Source organism: Rana temporaria, chromosome 8, assembly GCF_905171775.1.
Source record: "Rana temporaria chromosome 8, aRanTem1.1, whole genome shotgun sequence".
Classification (NCBI taxonomy): domain Eukaryota; kingdom Metazoa; phylum Chordata; class Amphibia; order Anura; family Ranidae; genus Rana; species Rana temporaria.
The window spans coordinates 39922263-39943538 of record NC_053496.1 but is presented as its reverse complement, the minus strand read 5'-3'; the positions used below and the strand labels follow the sequence as shown (position 1 = coordinate 39943538).

At 44.1% G+C, this 21276-nt stretch overlaps 1 protein-coding gene across 1 annotated transcript in view; it reads left to right on the top strand.

The window, feature by feature from the left end:
• SHOC2 (SHOC2 leucine rich repeat scaffold protein) overlaps positions 1-21276 on the top strand; it is a 94386-nt gene that overhangs the window by 23913 nt on the left and 49197 nt on the right. Inside the window, exon 2 of the mRNA XM_040361633.1 lies at positions 6160-7065. Coding sequence (XP_040217567.1) covers positions 6360-7065 — 706 coding nt within the window. The 5' untranslated portion in view covers positions 6160-6359. The remainder of the gene's footprint in view (positions 1-6159; positions 7066-21276) is intronic.

Genomic DNA, 21276 nt, shown 5'->3' with positions numbered 1-21276 from the left:
GCGTTCTTTTTTCCCCACAAATAGAGCTTTCTTTTGGTGGTATTTGATCACCTCTGCAGTTTTTTTATTTTTTGCGCTATAAACAAAAATAGAGCGACAATTTTGAAAAAAATTCAATATTTTTTACTTTTTTGTTATAATAAATATCGCCCAAAACATATCTAAAAAAAAATTTTCCCTCAGTTTAGGCCGATACGTATTCTTCGACCTATTTTTAGTAAAAAAAATCGCAATAAGCGTTTATCGATTGGTTTGCGCAAAATTTATAGCGTTTACAAAATAGGGGATAGTTTTATTGCATTTTTTATTAAATTTTTTTTTTTTTTTACTACTAATGGCGGCGATCAGCGATTTTTTTTTTTTTTTTTTTTTTTTTTTTTTTTTTTTTGTTTTTTTTTTCTCGTGACTGCGACATTATGGCGGACACTTCGGACAATTTTGACACATTTTTGGGACCATTGTAATTTTCACAGCAAAAAATGCATTTAAATTGCATTCTTTATTGTGAAAATGACAGTTGCAGTTTGGGAGTTAACTACAGGGGGCGCTGTAGGAGTTAGGGTACACCTAGTGTGTGTTTACAACTGTAGGGGGGTGTGGCTGTAGGACTGACGTCATCGATCGAGTCTCCCTTATATAAGGGATCACTCGATCGATACGCCGCCACAGTGAAGCACGGGGAAGCCGTGTTTACACACGGCTCTCCCCGTTCTTCAGCTCCGGGGAGCGATCGCGACGGAGCGGCTATAAACAAATAGCCGCGCCGTCATCCCGGATCGCTCCCCGAGGGAACCCGACTGCCGCATGTAGCGGGGGGGGGGGTCCTGATCGGACCCCCCACCCGCTAGAAGGCAAGGACGTACATGTACGCCCATTTGCCAGTACGTGCCATTCTGTGGACGTACATATACATGCGGCAGTCGGGAAGTGGCTAAAGTGATCTTAAGAGCCGGTTCACACAGGGGCGACGGCGACTCAGCCGCCTGACAAGTCGCGCTCCGCTCTAATCAATGAAACCATTCTAATGGGAGGGACTCAAGTCGCTCCGACTTAGAAAAAGGTTCTTGTACGACTTTGGGGGCGACTTGTGGCGACTTGCATTGACTTCAATACAGAAGTCATTTTGCAAGACGCCTCTCAAGTTGTCTTGAGATCGATCACCTTGCCGAGTCCCCCCAAAGTCGTGACGCCCCTGTGTGAACCGGCTCTTAAGTGATTGTAATGATTCACATTTTTTTTTTTTTTTAAATAACAAACATGTCACACTTAAGGTAATGTCATTTGTCGCCATTCCACAGGCATACGCAATTTCAAAGTGTGAAATTTTAGGTACCTATTTTCGACATAACATCTTTTATATTTTATTGCATTTTTATGTGCACTTAAAATTCCTGAAAATATTGCGTTTTGATTAACCACTGCGTGACATAAAAAAAATGCAAAACTGATCAGGGCCTCTGCTTAAAAAAATAAACAGTTTGGGGGTTCTAATTAATTCTAATTCTAACGAAAAGAATTGGCCTTGTTTTGAAGTGAATAAACTAAAGGCAAACCTTTTTTAGTTTTAGATAGCGTGGAGATGGATTAGCGCACCTGTCAGTTTTTATCGCTGTCTGTGTTTCCGTTAGGGAGATTCACCTTCCTTGTCCTGTTTAACATGAACATTGAAAGTGAAATTAAAGTAAAAATTTTGGGTTGTTCCCAGAAAAGTGTGAAATCTTTCAATGGGAGACGCTAGTCCCCAATGGATTATCCTAATTTGCAGGGATTTCCTCTCGCTTCCTGTCTGGCTATGGGACAGGAATTTAAGTCACAGAAATGGGGCACGGAAGGTGAAAAAAAATATGGCGGTCTGTAACCCTCGCTTTATCCAAAATGCAAAAAAAAAATTGCCTGTAGTTCTACTTTAAGGGCCCTTTCACACAGGCTGTCCGGTCTGCCTGTTTGTTTTTTCAGGTGGCCCTGATTGGACCCAGCGTTCACCCCTATGAAGCGGCAGATGGCACTGACATCTCCGAAAACGGACAAGCGGTCTGTTTTTGTGTTATCTTCCCATAGAGGAGAGCAGGACTCTGACAGGTCCGTCTCTGCACAGTGAGTGGAGACGGACCTGTCATACGCCTGCTCATCGGATCGATCCCCCCCCGGCTGAGCAAGTGAAATCCATATAATTGAGGTGCTCGTGTGAAAGGGGCCTAGGCCTTCTAGCCAGTCCAGTGACCCCAGGAGGATCCTTTTGGAGGTGGTGGGTGGGTTTGACTAAACCACAATCATGGCCACATAAGCACCAACCACTCCTGGAGTATTTTCAACCCAAACTGCATAATGATGTGCCCCCTAGTGGGTGTGTAGGCTCACAAGAAATGGGCAGAATTATAGTGTCTCAATCTCGCCTGAAGAGGACCGGTGGAACTAGATGAAGGAGGAAGTCAGGAATATGGCTGGAGCGTGGAGATGGCAAATACAGGTTGGCAATATTTTTTGTACAGTAAGGGGAAATTCAAAATTTCCCAGGGATCAGCTTTGATTTTGGAAAGGCGAACTGTTGGGTTGCCCATCTCAGCCAGTCAGGCTCTTTCTCATTTTTAGCCCTATTTAGAATAGGAACATCTGCGATTTTTTTTTTTTTTTTTTTTTTTTTTTTTTTTTTTTTTCTAAGCTATTTTTTTCTTTTTTTATAGACACAATGTGTTTTTTTTTTTATTGGTTACCGCGATGGTTGTATGAATTGTAACAGACAATACCATGGCTGGCTGTTGAATGTTTGAACAGGTGGAGATATTCAAGTTAAATCTCTCATTACTCTCGGAACAATCCGCTTGCGTGTCATTATTGATACTTTCTCGGGCGCTAAAAATTACAGAAAGGCTCATGATACAATAACTATAAAAACAATTTGTGCAGCTTTTTGTTTTGTATGTTTAGCAGAATAGTTTGATGTCTGGAGCTACATACAGTCTAGTCACCAGCTGTGTGCTATCTGCAGGCTTGCTGCTCAACCTGCGGCCCAAAAGCTGCATGTAGCCCTGTAGTAATTAATGTCCGGTATATATCTATATTGTAAATGTATATTACACACTAGGGCTGCAACTAACGATTATTTTCATGATCGATTAGTTGGCCGATTATTGTTTCGATTAATCGGATAATAGCCTTAAAAAAAAAAATTTAATTTTTTTGGGCCAATTTGTTTTCGGGCAGATTATAAAACACAAATTGCCGCAAAAACACATTACATGCTTTTTTGCAGCTCCTCCATTGAAGTATAGTGAACCAAAAAAAACAAAATAGCATATTTTTGCGTTAAGTCCTTGTCCTGTCCAAATACGCAGCAGCCAAAAAAAAATCATGGATATGAACGTGTCCCATAGGAAACATGTACATGAACTGTAGTGTGTTTCTGCAAAAAGCACCAAAAAACAGAGGTGTGAACCCAGGCCTGAGATGTTTAGTAACATAATGGGGTTAAAAAATAAAAATAAAAAAATAAGTACAAAAAGAGCAAATAATCGCTACTGTAAGACCCGGTTCACACTGGGACGACACGGCAGGCGGCTCAGCAATGGAACCGTTCTAATAGGAGCGACGCTAGTCGCTCCGACTTAGAAAAAGGTTCTTGTACGACTTCAGGGGCAACCTGCATTGACTTCTATACAGAAGTCGTTTTGCAAATCGCCTCTGAAGTCGTCCTTAGGGCGATTTGCAGAGTCGCCCCCAAAGTCGTGCCGCTGCTGTGTGAACCAACTCTAAGGGGTTCATTTTTTACTGTGGGACAGTGAAAGTAATATTTACAGTAGCGATTTGCTTTTTTGTACTATAAAAGGGCTAATTTTAGTTGTTTTAACCCCATTATGTTACTGGCCGATTAATCGATTATGAAAATTGTAATCGATTAATCGACAACAAATAGATGATGAAATTAATCGATTAGTTTTTTCGGTCCTATTACACACACTGACCACCCACCATATAAGTTCAAGCCATTGACGCCACTTGACCTCTGAGGGGTATGCTATGCTATCTGGCACTAAGCCATGAGTACTAGATCCTTTAAGGCCAATTCACACTGGCCTGCACTAAAATGCATATACATTTCTATCAATTTTAGTTGAGTTTTAACGCACGTTGACATGCATGCACAGCATTAGGAAGTGACTAGTACACATTGGAAATTCTTGTCTTTTTGGAGGTTTTTCTGTTGAGCTGCTTCTTTACAGCTGTGCTAAATGCACAGATCAACGCACTAGTGTGAATTGGCCCTGTATGTTTCGAGGTGGGGGCTCCATCGATTGCACTTTTTTCAGTACGTCCCACAGAAGCTTGATTTGGATTGAGATCTGTAGAAACGCCTTAAACTCGTGTTCCTCAAACCATTCTCGGCAGACCAGGCACCTTTTTCCATTGCTCCATGAATTAGTTCTGATTCTCACATGCCCATTGTAGGTGATTTTGGCTGTGGACATGGGTCAGCACGGGCACCCTGACTGGTCTACGGCTACACAGCACCTATTCGCAACAAACTGCGATGCACTGTGTGCTCTGACACCTTTCTATCCAACTTTTTCAGCCATTTGAGCTGCAGTGGCTCCTCCTTGTGGTTTTGACCATTTATGACCCTGTCCCCAGTTTGGTTTGGGGGGGGGGCGGTGGTGGCATGAAGACAGTGATTAACGCTAGTGATGAGAATCTGGCAGGCCTGTGATTGATCGATCAACTTGGTACATTCAGCCTTCCTATTAACAGTTTAAATCTCGGCCAGTTCCTGCTGAACCGGCTGAGATTCCAACTGTGTATAGCCGGCCTTTGCTACGTGAGGCAGCGCCGTTGAAAGCAATGGGAGGCTACCATCTCCTGCAGCTAATCGCAGCCATTCACATGTGATCGCTGCATAAGTGATTACATGCAAGTGAGCCAGGTTGGCTGCAGGAGCCAATGAGCTTCCACTGCTTTCAATGGGGGTTGCCTTCTGTAGCTAATTGTGGGAACCCCTTCAGGGGTTCTTGCATGTAATCTGTGTGTGTGTGTACACTTTGAGTCTCTGTTTCAAGATCGTATTAAGTACAGTGGGGGGTTATTTACAAAAGGCAAATCCACTTTGCATTAAAAGTGCAAACTACAAGTTCAAAGTGCACTTGAAATTGCACTGAAAGGGCACTTGGAAGTTTAGTCGCTGTAAATCGGAGGGGTAGATCTGAAATGAGGGGAAGCTCTGCTGTTTTTTTATTTTCCTTGCATGTCGCCCTCGGATCTACAGCGACTGCACTTCCAAGTGCAATTTCAAGTGCACTTTGCACTTGTAGTTTGCACTTGTAGTTTGCACTTGTAGTGCAAAGTGGATTTTCCTTTCGTAAATAACCCCCAGTGTGTCTGTGTTTGGTTTTATTTTTTAAGTGATCAAGCTAAACACCTTCTTTTCCCAGCTCTGCTTTGTGGTCACATGTCCTCCCTCTGCTAGATTGCATAGGTCAGAGGGGAATCTCAGCCCCTCCCACTGTACTTTCTGGATGGAAAAGGAGAGCAGAGGGAGGACACGTGACCACAGAAGAACAAGGTGTTTCGCTTTGTAATAAAAAACAAAAAACGCACTGTATTTAATGTTCCTAAGGCACCTTTCACGCGGTCGGGCCGTTCAGGTCCGTCTGTCGTTTTTTTTGGCGGACCTGAACGGCCAATCCATATATCTCTATGGAGCGTCAGATGTCAGCGGTGACATGTCCGATGACATCCAATCCACTAAAATCATACGGGTGGTGATACGTCTCCATCCGTCCATGGCGGATCAGGTCGGGCGAGATCTGTCGAAAACGGACATGCTGTCCGTTTCCGTCTGATCTCTCCATAGCGGCGCTGGACAAGCCCCTCCCTGCTCAGTGAGCAGAGAGGGACCTGTCATCCGCTGACTCAGTGGAGATATCTCCTGCTGAGCTGGCGGACCGCTGCAAGTGGATCCGTCCCTGTGTGGAAGGGGCCTTAAACAGAGGATAAAAGAATATAATCTATGTGATTTTTACAACCACTTTAAATCTTTTGGCCATTAGGTGTATATGCTTATAAATGCCTGTTGCTTTTTTTTTTTGTTATTTTGTTTTTTGGAAATGTTTGTTCTCCACCAATTTTTTATTGTCTTGGTTTATAATCTCCTCTCTGTTTTTACTTCAGATGATCTAGCCTGGAGCTCTTACTTTTGGTATTTGGCTGCCTGCTTGGATTGTTGCTCACTGAACCCCCCCAGGATACAATATGTAGCAGAGGAATATTTCTGACCCGCATCTACTCCTTTTTTTTTTCCAAGACCAGGGATTTTACCACGTGTTGCTTTCCACTGAGTTCATGAGGTTCTTGGCTTATTGGCTTGCACCATGAGTACCAGTGTGGGTAAAGAGAAGGACCCCAAGGATAAGGAGCATAAGGGTCCTGCAACAGTAAAAGACCGTGAAAAGGAGTCCAAGGCCTCTGGTGGCACTCTGAAAGACAGCAAAGACAAGGACCTTAAGACCAAAGTGAAAGATGCCAAAGAAGGGAAGAAAGATGCCAGCGGGGCACAGCCCGGGGTGGCATTTTCCGTGGACAATACAATAAAACGTCCCAACCCAGCAGCTGGAATGCGCAAAAAGGCCAGCAATGCTGAGGTGATCAAGGAATTGAACAAATGCCGGGAGGAGAACTCTACTCGCTTGGACTTGGCCAAAAAGTCCATACACCAACTCCCGGCCTCCATCAAGGAACTCACACAGATAACAGAACTTTATTTATATGGTAACAAGCTGCCATCGCTGCCGGCGGAGGTGGGCTGCCTGGTGAACTTGGTAACGCTAGCACTTAGCGAGAACTCTTTAACCAGCTTGCCGGACTCTCTGGACAACTTGAAGAAGCTGCGCATGCTTGACTTGCGGCATAACAAGCTGCGAGAGATCCCACCAGTGGTGTATCGGCTCAGCTCGCTCACCACGCTATTTTTGCGCTTTAACCGTCTCACTACTGTGGAGAAGGACATTCAAACCCTGACGAAGCTAACGATGCTGAGCATCCGGGAAAACAAGATCAAACAGTTACCAGCAGAGATTGGTAAGGAGATATCGGTGGTTATGCATGACTTGTATAAAGTTGTCATATTCTGTGACACTCCGAGAAATATTTTTAAAGATTGACTCCACTTTTGTTAAGAAAATATTATCCCCTCAGGGTGATCCGTGTACATTGCAAGATTTTGACAAACGCTACTGTAAATTACTGCCCTTTTCTGCTCTAAAGAAATCTATTTAAATTTTATCAACATTTTTACCACATCCTATGCAGGGTGATTCTGAATGGGAGGATCTGGTTAAAGTGATATTAAAGGCAACATGTCATACTTGCCTGCTTTGTGTAATGGTTTTGCACAGAGCAGCCCCAATACACCTTGTGTCCCCTGCTGGCACTCCTATCCCCAATGCAGTTTGAAATGGATGGTAAGCAAATAAGGAAACAATATTCTTTATAAAGTAATTGTGTTTGCCTTGTCAGTGGAGTAGGTAGGAATGACAGTGTATCCCTTGTCAGTAGAGGAGGAATCGGTGCTGGATGAGTAAACTTGTATAACGTGTGTTTGTGTCTTGTCGGGTAGTGGAGGAAGCAATGCTTGATTAGTAATCTGTATAGAAGGATGCAGTGTGACCCTTATCCTATAGTGGACAATGAAGCTGTGCTGGTTCAGTAAGCTGTATAGAGGGTGACGATGGGTCTTATCAGAAAGCAGAGGCGGAAGTAGGTGATGATCAGTAAGGCCAGCCTTAAACGGTTTAAATCTCAGCTGGTTCAACAGGAACCAGCCGAAATTTCGAACCCTATGGGCAGGTTGAATGTACCAACTTTGGTACAACTAGCCTGCCGGATTTTACTTGCAATTATCGTTGGCAACGGCTATAACCACTGGCAATAATCGCTGTCTTCTCTCGGCGGGGATGTCTTCCCCACCTCCTGCCAGGGGAAGACAATATCTTGGCAGGAGGGATTCCCCTTTGTGTTGATTTTGGGAATCGTGCACCGTCTATGGCCTAACTAAGCTGTATGGTGACATGTGCCATCTTTTTAGATTGAGGAGGAAGCTGTGCTCAATAGAAGTTAATGGTGGGTCTTGTCAGATAATCAAGGAGGAAGCAGTAGAAGATCAGTAAGGTGACTGTGTGTGTCTTTTTAGTGCCGGTTCATACATGTCCAATTCTGAACATCGCATGGGATTCGCATCACACTGCTGTGCAGATCGCGTGCAATTTCTGTTTTGATGCGTAATTCAGCCATACAGATTGTATGGCTGAATTTGCATCACATTACAATCAAAATCTTGCAGTTTCCCCCCTCCCCCTTTAATTTATTTTTATTTTTGGTTTACACCAGAATCAGATTGCATGGGTGTTCACACCTATGCGATCCGATTCCTGTCTGAATTTACAGTTCGCACTGCGATATGCAAACCAACCTGGGGGAGTCATTAACGTTCTATTGACACAGCAGCAATTTGCATAAGGCAGTGTGAACTGCCTGCGAGTTCTATGCAATGCAGGAACCGGCGCTGGAATCAAGCTGGTTCCTGCATCGCACTGTTGTGAGCCGGCACTTAGTGGAGGAGGAAGCTGTGCTGGATCAGTAAGCTGTATAGAGGGTGATAGTGTGAGCCTGGTCAGTGGGACAGGAAGCAATGCTTGATCAGTAAGCTGTGTAGAAGGTTAGCGTTATTATTTTCCTGTAGTGGAGGAGGAAGTTGTGCTGGATAAGTAATCTGGGTATTAGGTGATGGTATGAGCCTTGTCAGATAGTGGAAGAGGAAGCAGTGCTGGTGCTGGATCAGTACTCTGGGTATTGGGTGATAGTGTGAGCCTTGTCAGTGCTGGATCAGTAATCTGGGTATTGGGTAATGGTGTGTGCCTTGTCAAATAGTGGTTCAGGAAGCAGTGCTGGATCAGTAAGCTGATAGTGTGAGCCTGGTCAGTGGGACAGGAAGCAATGCTTGATCAGTAAGCTGTGTAGAAGGTTAGCGTTATCCTTTTCCTGTAGTGGAGGAGGAAGTTGTGCTGGATAAGTAATCTGGGTATTAGGTGATGGTGTGAGCCTTGTCAGTGCTGGATCAGTACTCTGGGTATTGGGTGATGGTGTGAGCCTTGTCAGATAGTGGAGGAGGAAGCAGTGCTGGATCAGTACGCTGGGTGATGGTGTGAGCCTTGTCAGATAGTGGAGGTGGAAGCAGTGCTGGATCAGTACTCTGGGTATTGGGTGATGGTGTGAGCCTTGTCAGATAGTGGAGGAGGAAGCAGTGCTGGATCAGTACTCTGGGTATTGGTGTGAGCCTTGTCGTATAGTGGAGGAGGAAGCAGTGCTGGATCAGTACTCTGGGAATTGGGTGATGGTGTGAGCCTTGTCGGATAGTGTAGGAGGAAGCAGTGCTGGATCAGTACTCTGGGAATTGGGTAATGGTGTGTGCCTTGTCGGATAGTGGAGGAGGAAGCAGTGCTGGATCAGTACTCTGGGTATTGGTGTGAGCCTTGTCGTATAGTGGAGGAGGAAGCAGTGCTGGATCAGTACTCTGGGAATTGGGTGATGGTGTGAGCCTTGTCGGATAGTGTAGGAGGAAGCAGTGCTGGATCAGTACTCTGGGAATTGGGTAATGGTGTGTGCCTTGTCGGATAGTGGAGGAGGAAGCAGTGCTGGATCAGTACTCTGGGTATTGGGTGATGGTGTGAGCCTTGTCGGATAGTGGAGGAGGAAGCAGTGCTGGATCAGTACTGTACTCTGGGTATTGGGAGATGGTGTGAGCCTTGTCGGATAGTGGAGGAGGAAGCAGTGCTGGATCAGTACTCTGGGTATTGGGTGACGGTGTGAGCATTGTTGAATAGTGGAGGAGGAAGCGGTGCTGGATCAGTACTCTGGGTATTGGGTGATGGTGTGAGTCTTGTCAGATAGTGGAGGAGGAAGCAGTGCTGGATCAGTACTCTGGGTATTGGGTGATGGTGTGAGCCTTGTCGGATAGTGGAGGAGGAAGCAGTGCTGGATCAGTACGCTGGGTGATGGTGTGAGCCTTGTCAGATAGTGGAGGAGGAAGCAGTGCTGGATCAGTACTCTGGGTATTGGTGTGAGCCTTGTCGGATAGTGGAGGAGGAAGCAGTGCTGGGTCAGTACTCTGGGTATTGGGTGATGGTGTGAGCCTTGTCGGGTAGTGGAGGAGGAAGCAGTGCTGGGTCAGTACTCTGGGTATTGGGTGATGGTGTGAGCCTTGTCGGGTAGTGGAGGAGGAAGCAGTGCTGGGTCAGTACTCTGGGTATTGGGTGATGGTGTGAGCCTTGTCGGATAGTGGAGGAGGAAGCAGTGCTGGATCAGTACTCTGGGTATTGGGTGATGGTGTGAGCCTTGTCGGATAGTGGAGGAGGAAGCGGTGCTGGATCAGTACTCTGGGTATTGGGTGATGGTGTGAGCATTGTTGAATAGTGGAGGAGGAAGCGGTGCTGGATCAGTACTCTGGGTATTGGGTGATGGTGTGAGTCTTGTCAGATAGTGGAGGAGGAAGCAGTGCTGGGTCAGTACTCTGGGTATTGGGTGATGGTGTGAGCCTTGTCGGGTAGTGGAGGAGGAAGCAGTGCTGGGTCAGTAAGCTGTATGTAAAGTGAGTGTGTGCCTCGCTGGATCGGTGATCTGCAATACCTGCCTTTCTGTGTTGATAAATCCTTTATGGAAAGAAGCCGTTTTCTTATGTTTTAGGTTAAAATAAAAGCATAAACTATTGGTCTCATGTTTAGACAAGTGAATAAAGCAATATTTGGATCTACGTTGTAAACAAGGAAATGGAGCGCACATCCTATATGAAGGAAACGATTCCACTTCTTCCCTGTTTATTTAGTTCATCTTTGTTCTGTCGATAAATATTTAGCGAATTAACTTTTGGCTCTGCCCTTGATTGTGATTCTGCATCCTTTACAAAGTGACTCCAGACAAGTATATAAAAGCGGCTCACTATCATACACTGTGTTCCCTAAAATCATCATTCATTGTAATCAAAACTAGTGTCTTTTATCTTTCCAATTGAAATTAAAATCAAGAGAGCAGCTCTGTTGGCATTTAACCACATCAATACCGGGCACATTCACCCCCTTCCTGCCCAGGCCAATTTTCAGCACTGTCACGCTTTGAAAGACAATTACGCGGTCATGCAGCACTGTACTCGTATACATTTCTTATAATTTTTTGGAAATGGAGCTTTCTTTTGGTGGTATTTTTATTTTTTGCTAAACAAGACTGAAATTTTTTTGGGGGAAAAAAGTCTGTTATAAAATTTTGTAAACGGGTAATTTTTTTTTCTCCTTCACCAAGTTTGCACCGGTGGGCAGCACTGATAATCGGTGCCCTGATGTTTCCACTGAGAGAAGCCACTTATGGCCTACTTTTCAGACGTGTTGTCAGTGTGAGCAGAAGAATGTCGATGACCAGCATTTCCTATCTACACTGATCAGCTGTGATATTACATGATAAAGAGACTACGTCATAGGCTCTTAACTGTGACTGGAGATGCGGCGTGTCCGAGGGACACACCATAGAGCGGCACAATTAATTGTTAAAGCGAAGGTCCCACGAAAAAAAATATTAAAAGCCAGAAGCTAAAAATACTGCAGCTGCTGACTTTTAATAAATGGACACTTACCTGTCCAGGGTGCCGTGATGTCGGCAGCCGAAGCTGAGCAATCGCTCGTGTCTTGGCTGCCTCCGCCGCGATCCTCTGTGAGGGAAGCGGTGCGGCTTCACTGCCCGGTTCCCTAATGCGCGAGTCGCCCTCACTGTCTCCTGGGACCAGCGTTTTTCTCAGAAGACAGCGGGGGTGATGCGAAGGGCGTGACTCCCACGTGAGTCTATTCCCAGAAGTGGGTACAAATTAGGGCGGCAACTAACGATTATTTTCATAATCGATTAGTTGGCCGATTATTTTATTTTGATTAATCGATTAACCACTTAAGACCCGGACCTTTATGCAGGTAAAGGACCTGGCCAGTTTTTGCGATTTGGCACTGCGTCGCTTTAACTGACAATTGTGCGGTCGTGCGACGTGGCTCCCAAACAAAATTGGCATCCTTTTTTTCCCACAAATAGAGCTTTCTTTTGGTGTTATTTGATCACCTCTTTTTGCTATAATAAATATCCCCAAAAAAGATGAACATTTTTTTTTCCTCAGTTTAGGCCGATACATATTCTTCTACCTATTGTTGGTAAAAAAAATTGCAAAAAGCGTTTATCGATTGGTTTGCGCAAAATTTATAGCGTTTACAAAATAGGAGATAGTTTTATTGCATTTTTATTAATATGTGATTAATATAGTGATTTTTTTTTTTACCGCGACATGGCGGACACATCGGACAATTTTGACACATTTTTGGGACAATTGTCATTTTCACAGCAAAAAATGCTATAAAATGCATTGTTTAATGTGAAAATGACAATTGCAGTTTGGGAGTTAACCACTAGGGGGCGCTAAAGGGGTTAAGTGTGACCTCGTATGTGTTTCTAACTGTAGGGGGTGGGGCTGGACTTGTGACGTCATTGACCGTGTTTCCCTATAACAGGGACCACACGATCAATGACAGCGCCACGGGGAAGGTGTGTTTACACACAGCTCTCCTCGTTCTTCAGCTCCGGAGGACCGATCGCGGGACACCGGCGGCCATCGGGTCCCGTGGTCACGGAGCTCCAGACCGGGTCGCGTGCACGCGCCGGCGACCCCAGCCGTGCCATTCTGCCGACGTATATCGGCGTGAAGGGGTCCTTAACCACTTAAGCCCCGGACCATATTGCTGCCTAAAGACCCAAGGTGTTTTTACAGTTCGGGACTGCGTCGCTTTAACAGACAATTGCGTGGTCGTGCGACGTGGCTCCCAAACAAAATTGGTGTCCTTTTTTTCCCCACAAATAGAGCTTTCTTTTGGTGGTATTTGATCACCTCGGCGGTTTTTATTTTTTGCGCTATAAACAAAAATAGAGCGACAATTTTGAAAAAAATGCAATATTTTTTACTTTTTGCTATAATAAATATCCCCCAAAAACATATATAAAAATTTTTTTCCTCAGTTTAGGGCGATACGTATTCTTGTACCTATTTTTGGTAAAAAAAAATCGCAATAAGCGTTTATCGATTGATTTGCGCAAAATTTATAGCGTTTACAAAATAGGGGATAGTTTTATTGCATTTTTATTAATTTCTTTTTTTTTTTTTTTACTACTAATGGCGGCGATCAGCGATTTTTTTCGTGACTGCGACATTATGGAGGACACTTCGGACAATTTTGACACATTTTTGGGACCATTGTCATTTTCACAGCAAAAAATGCATTTAAATTGCATTCTTTATTGCGAAAATGACAGTTGCAGTTTGGGAGTTAACCACAGGTGGCGCTGTAGGATTTGGTGTACACTGTGTGTGTGTTTACAACTGTAGGGGGGTGTGGCTGTAGGAATGACGTCATCGATCGAGTCTCCCTATAAAGGGGATCACTCGATCGATGCAGCGCCATAGTGAAGCACGGGGAAGCCGTGTTTACATACGGCTCTCCCCGTTCTTCAGCTCCGGGGAGCGATCGCGACGGAGCGGCTATAAACAAATAGCCGCGCCGTCGTCCTGGATCGCTCCCCGAGGGGACCCGACCGCCGCAAGTACGCCAATGTGCCTGTACGTGCCATTCTGCCGACGTATATGTACATGCGGCGGTCGGGAAGGGGTTAAGTGGTTAATCGGATAATAGCCTTAAAGTAAGGGCCAATTTATTGTTAGGCAGATTACAGAACACAAATTGCCGCAAAAACACATTACATGCTTCTCCATTGAAGTATATTGAACCCAGGCCTGAGATGTTTAGTAACATAATGGGGGTTAAAAAAAATCAAAAATAAGTACAAAAAGAGCAAATCGATACTGTAAGGGGTTATTTTTTTTACTGTGGGACAGTGAAAGTAATATTTACAGTAGCGATTTGCTTTTTTGTACTATAAAGGGCTAATTTTTGTTGTTTTTACCCCGTTATGTTACTGACCAATAAATTGATTATGAAAATTGTAATCGATTTAATTTCATAATCGATTAGTTGTCCATTAATCGATTAGTAGTTTTGGCCCTAGTACTTATACAGGTGTCTGCACCCCCCTGAAAGGTGCCAAATGTGACACCGGAGGGGGGGGGGTTCCGAAAAGTGGACCTCCGCTTTAAAAAAAATTGTGATCTCGATTCAACCCCCCCTGACATCAAGGCAGAGTGCTGATTCTTTCATATAACAAGTGGAGAGACTTATCAGATGTCAAAAGAAACTATCTGGGCAGTCTGCCAAGTTTTTAACTGGAAACATTGTAACTAATGCTTCCTCCTTAGATCAAAGCGATACACTTGTGTGTGTGTGTATAAAGAAAATATCTGGGCAGTCTGCCAAGTTTGTAACAACATGAAACATTGTAACGAACACTTCCTTCTTAGATCAAACTCCTGTGTGTAAATGCAGGAAGTTTAACCATTTAAAGTCTAAATCTTTTTCTTGACACTTGTTAAGTTAAAATCAATATTTTTTTTTTTTTTTTTGCTAGAAAATTACTTGGAACCCCCAAACATTATATATATTTTAGCAGAGACCCTAGGGAATAAAATGGCAATTGCTGCTATTTTTAATGTCACACTGTATTTGCCCAGTGGTCTTTCAAATGCAATTTATTGGGGAAAAAATACAATGAATAAAAAAACACGAAACGGTAAAATTTAGCCCAATTTTGTTTTGTTGTAATGTGACAGATGATGTTACACCGCGAGAATCGTGATCTATCTTCCAAGCAAAAAAATCGTGATTCTCATTTTAGCCAGAATCGTGGAGCTCTAACACACCACCAATCGCCTCGCTAAGGACCCTGTTCTGAATGACGTTCAGAATGGTAATGCCACCGCCCCACCGTCAATCCGCTATAGGCCGGGTGGGAAAATGTTAAAGGGTTAATCTGCCATCACCAAAAAAAACACACAAAACACAACAACAAACTGTCTAAGGGTTGTCTAAATAAAAACAAACTCTGCAGCTTTGACTAAATTTGGGGAGAGAGAGAGAGAGAGATTTTTAAACCACACGTGAGTTATCGCCCCAATCAATGGAGTGAGAGCAATAATTCTACCCCTAGATCTCCTCTGTAACTCAAAAAATTCAAACGTCGCCTATGGAGATTTTAAAGGGTAAAAGTTTGTCGCCATTCCACGAGCGGACGCAATTTTGATGCGTGACATGTTGGGTATCAATTTACTTGGCGTAACATCTTTCACAATATAAAAAAAATTGGGCTGACTTTACAGGTGTCTTATTTTTTTTTTAAAAAAAGTGTATTTTTTCCCCCCATAAAAGTGCATTTGTAAGGCCACTGCGCAAATACGATGTGACAGTAAGTTTTGCAATGACAGCCATTTTATTCTCTAGGGTGTTAGAATAAAAAAATATGTAATGTTTGGGGGCTCATATTAGAGGGAAGGAGATGGCATTGAAAACAGTGAAAAACACATTGGAATTGCTGTTTTACTTGTAATGCCAACGGCCACCACGAGATGGCGCCCCACAAGATCACAGAAGGAAGCTTAGGCCTGTAGAAGGCCGCAAAGCCGTGGCCTCAATTACCGACTGGCACAGGCCTGTCGTGATCGCGCGGCGGGGGAGGATCCTGTGTCTCCATGCGCCCCCCGCGCCGGCCGGTAATTGAGGCCTTCTACAGGCCTAAGCTTCCCCGGGCGCCAGGTCACTATTTCTTGTCGCAATTGCGACCGGGTTGCCTGGATTTTGTCAAGCCTTTTTAATTTATATATATATATATATATATATATATATATATATATATATATATATATATATATATATATATATATATATATATATATATATATATATATATATATATATATATATATATATATATATATATATATATATATATATATATATATATATACATATATACATATACATACATACATTTTTTTATTTTATAGCGCAAAAAATTAAAACTGGAGAGGTGATTAAATACCACCAAAAGAAAGCTTTGTAGGGGGAAAAACATACATTTTATTTGGGTGCAGTGTCTCACGACCGCGCAAATGTCACTTAATATCGGCGTATAACACGCACACTTACTTTAATAGTGAAGTTTCAGGAAAAAACTTTACATGGCCCCCTGTGTATAACACGCAGGCACAGTTTACCCTCTATTTTCAGGGTAAAAAAGTGTTATACGCCAATAAATACAGTATTTCTTGGCCCTACAGGTAAGCCTTTAATCTAGGCTCACCTGTAGGGCCAAGTGGTCTGTAAGGGTTTACACTTTAAATTCATGCTTGATAAACAAAATTATTAATGTACCTTAAATAGAAAGAGATCTTTAGATAAAATGCTTTTGGAGTAAACATTCTATGAAAATAAATTGGATCAAAATCAGATTTTTAAATCAAATCTCAAATCAAAAAAATCTTAAATTAGCAGAGCAACAATTGTACTTTTTTTTTTTTGTTTGTTTAAATCCCATTATTTTAAAGCATAACGGTACGTATCTGAAATCTGGCTGATCGTTTCTTCCAAGGCAAGAGTTAATTAAACAATGATGTAATCTTCCCAAGCGTTGACACGGAGCTGTTGGTTGGTTCAGTGCAGGCTAAAAATGTATTTTCCGTTTTTGTAAGATCGAGTCTTGGTGCCAGGATCTAAAGACTGCTTAATCATTCTTTCCAGAATCTGAGGCTCTTGTGTTGCAAGCAGTATATTTGGATTTCGGTATACAAGGAAAGAGCAGCATGGGTGACGTTGTGTGACAATGCAGAGAAGGTTGACTGCTGACATCTCCAGTTTGATAGATTTTATTTTCCTACTCCTAGAAGCTAAATTATGTTATTCTATGTGTCCAATTATGTTATCCTATGTGTCCATGTACACTACTTTTAGGCTCTTAGCATTTTTTTTGAGCTTCAACGTCTTGGAGCAGAAAAAAAAAAATAGTTTTGAAAAGTTTCTTGGAGCGTTTTTCTAGCAGAAACTGCTAAACGCTCCTAATAGTTTTTTGAGCTTTTTTTTTCTTTTACTGCAAAATTGCTTTAGCGCTGCTAAAATGTTACTACAAAAAGCCATTAACAGCACTTTTTCCACCAGTTTTTAGGTTAAAAAAAGCCTAAATGCTCCTAAATTGTTACTAGAAGCCAGCACAAAAAATGCTATTTTTTTGAGCTTATGATGAGCACCAGTGTGCATGATGGAGTCTTGGGTCTCATGCACACTGGACATTCAATGTCCCACCATTGGATTGGTGTGCCGCCTGTCACAGGAGCCGGGACATTGTTATTGTCTGTGTAGTTAAACGGTGGTTCACCCTAAAAACTACTTTTTCTTATTCCACTGCCCCCCCACATTACAATCCGATTAAGGCTCTTATTATTTTTTTCATGCTGTACATACCTTAGTACAGCATATTCACCCGTGCATCCGGGTTGCGAGTCCCGCGGGAGTGGGCGTTTCTCACATGTGTGTGATTGACATTTGCCCAAAAACGAGCTCCCCCCCCCCCCCCCCCGTCGCGTAAGCCGCGTCACGATTGGCGAAAGGAGCCGAACGGCGATGCGCATGCGCAGTATAGCGCCGACTCGCCGTTCGGCTCCTTTCGCCAACCATGACGCGGCTTACGCGACAGGGGGAGCTCGTTTTTGGGCAAAACGTCAATCACCAGCATGTGAGGAACGCCCACTCCCGCGGGACTCGCAACCCGGATGCACGGGTGAATATGCTGTACTAAGGTATGTACAGCATGAAAAAAATAATAAGAGCCTTAATCGGATTGTAATGTGGGGGGGCAGTGGAATAAGAAAAAGTAGTTTTTAGGGTGAACCACCCCTTTAAGCTCTGTGACACTCGGAGGGAGGGGGGGAGGAGAGGACTAGACTGGGGCGCCCCAGAACGACGCCCCTGTTCCGGGTCGCTCCATGGGCATGGCCCCACCCCATTTTTGGCTCTATTATCGGCATGTTTTTTTTCTTTCGGCAGATATGTTTCGGCAGCCGAAATTTCGCCGCATCCTTGACGCCATCTAAGGAGTGCAGCAATGGGCAAACAAGCATTTTATTAAAGTTATCACAACTCACACGTTGCATGTACATGATATATCTTGCATGTCAAATGAAAAACCACGGCCGCTTGTGGTGCTCACAGGGCTGGAGGAGACATAGAGGCAGTCCGCCGCCAAGCTGACATCACTTTTGCCCTATACCCACTGGGGTCCCGGATAGAAGCACTTTTTGGGTTGTCCATCTTTATCAATAGTTTTTGGTTTTAACAAATGGTGAACATGCAAAAGTTATGCTCATGTGGGGGCTAGCATTAAAGGAGTAATAAGAGTTGGCTTACACGGAAGTAAAAAAATGAGGTGCTGCATGATCAGAAGAAACAAGAGCCAACATGACGGCAATGAATCAGCGTGTTTGTGGGCCCATGAGGACGAAGGGGTCCCGGAGAGGCTCCCCACAACTATGGGTTCCATAATCCAAAATGTGGTGCAATATTAGCCTATAGGGATCTAAAAGGTAAGGCTAGAGGAAAGGAGCTTGCGCACCAACTGACTAGGAAGCTAGAAAAGAGGAGGGGTCTAAGAGGGGGAGTGAAGCTAGAAAATTAGAAATGGAGGGGGGGGGGGGGTTTAAGGGCTCGGTTTAATCGGGAGCGTACGTCGCAGGCGGCCAAAGCTGGCTGGGGGCAAGGTAGGAAAGGCATACGACAGCCATGGTTCCCACATTGTGAGAAACTTGGCATGAAAGTCACTACGGATGCTCGACATCTGTTTGTTAAGCATCAACACGGTCATGCGTTCTCTCTCCCCCTGAAAGGGAACAGATTTTTTATTTTCCCAAGCTTGGGTAATTGTTGTTTTGGCTGACAAACGGTTAGGAAGCAAGTTTCTGTTGATAGGCGAATAAGCCCAGAATTGGGCAGTGTAATAAGTAGGGTTGTCCCGATACCACTTTTTTAGGACCGAGTACAAGTACCGATACTTTTTTTTTTTTTTTTTTTTTTAAATGTGTCCCCAAATGCAGCCGTGTCCCCCCACATATATCCAGCCGTGTCCCCCCACATATATCCAGCCGTGTCCCCCCACATATATCCAGCCGTGTCCCCCCACATATATCCAGCCGTGTCCCCCCACATATATCCAGCCGTGTCCCCCCACATATATCCAGCCGTGTCCCCCCACATATATCCAGCCGTGTCCCCCCACATATATCCAGCCGTTTCCCCCCACATATATCCAGCCGTTTCCCCCCACATATATCCAGCCATGTCCCCCATACCTAGTAGATGATGATGCCGCTGCCGCATTAATCAGCGTGCGGGGAACATTACAGGCAACTTTCGTTTGAATAGCTGTCCATTCCTTGCCACGCCGTGTATAGACACTCCCCCTTGCTCGGGATTGGACGGATCTGTCCAATCCCGAGCAAGGGGGAGTGTCTATACACGGCGTGGCAAGGAATGGACAGCTATTCAAACAAAAGTTGCCTGTAATGTTCCCCGCACGCTGATTAACGCGGCCGCTTTGCGGTATGTGGCGGGGGGGGCAAGTATTCTATTCAGGCATCGGGGGCATTTGCGGGAGTATAAGTACTCCCGCAAATACTGGTATCGGGACAACCCTAGTAATAAGGCAAACCTGGCTTCTTTTGGTATGAGCAGATGAAACAATGTAAATAAGAGGCCGAACACATGGGACCAGAAGCCAGTCAGTCTAGGACATTTCCACCATATATGAACGGCATCACCCCGATGGCCACAACCTCAGAAGCAGCGGTCACTGTAGGATGGATTGGCATGAGCAATTCGGGCAGGGACCCAATACCAATGTAGGAGCACCTTATATGCCAACTCCAAAGTCCTTTATCCTTCAAACAGTTAGCATGATCCATTAGCCCAGGGATCCTCAAACTACGGCCCTCCAGCTGTTGCGGAACTACACATCCCATGAGGCATTGTAAAACTCTGACATTCATAGGCATGATGGGAATTGTAGTTCCTGAACAACTGGAGGGCCGTAGTTTGAAGACCCATGCATTAGCCAAAGGTATTTTTGAAGCGACATTGAACCTTCACCTTAAAGACAAACCTTTTGTACTTGCCTGATCTGTGCAATGCTTTTCCACAGAGCAGGCCCGATCCTCCTTTTCTGGGGTCTCCCGCTGGTGCTTCAGTCCCCTTCTCTTTGGCGAGTGCTCCCATGGAAGCCACGTTTCATGGGGGCACCCATGCTTTCTCATTTCCAGGCCGCCCAGTCTGCATCTAATTGACACAGACCGGGCGACTTGGCCCAGCCCCTGTCACATCATTTGTTTGACAGCAGCAGGAGCCGATGGTCCCAATCAATGTGCAAGCCACTGGATCAGATTGGGCTCCGATAAGAATGGGGGGGTGCTAAGGAGCTCCTGCAGAAGGGAAGTTTTTTTACCTTAATGCATAGAAAGCATTTAGTGTTACTAAACCCACAACAGTAAAATTAGTCTCTATATGCAGTAAAGCATGCTGGTACTGGCACTGTGGAATCTTGGGGGTTATTCCTCCGCTTTGTGTATAAAGGCTGTTTGATCCTGTGTTCTCTGATCCCCTTCTTCCACTGTCCCCAATCTATCTGTTGATATAAGAGAGCCTTGGGGCTAAGCTGCAAACGCTCAGTTTGGTGAGTATTGCTAAAGATTTGTAGCAGCACTGTCCAGACAGAGGTTCAGGGTTCCTACAGCCTCTTGGGACAATCGGGGGAGAATGAAAACTCCTTCTACAACCTTTAACCAGACACTGATAGAAGTCACACAACTGCTATATACTGCTGATGAGAAAAGGAATTTAACATTTTATATTTACTAAAATAATTGCATTTCCATGTTCTTTGTGCTGTGGGAGACCAGATATAGTGAATGCAGGGTCCTGGGTTTAGTTAAGCCTTGAGACATTAGAACCACTTAAAGGATCACTAAAGGATTTTTTTTTTAGCTAAATAGCTTCCTTTACCTTACTGCAGTCCTGGTTTCATGTCCTTATTGTTCGTTTTTGCTTTGAAGTGGCTGTAATTCTGCTCTGATCTCCACACTTCCTGGTTGTCGTTTTCCTTATAACCATCATACTGGGAGCTTTTCACTGTAGGTCTAAGCTGTCCTTACTGTGTGTCTAAAACTTAACAGAACCAATCAGATTCATTTTAAAAACAAAACACTGCCCTGGATTTGTTTGTTTTTGTTCTGTG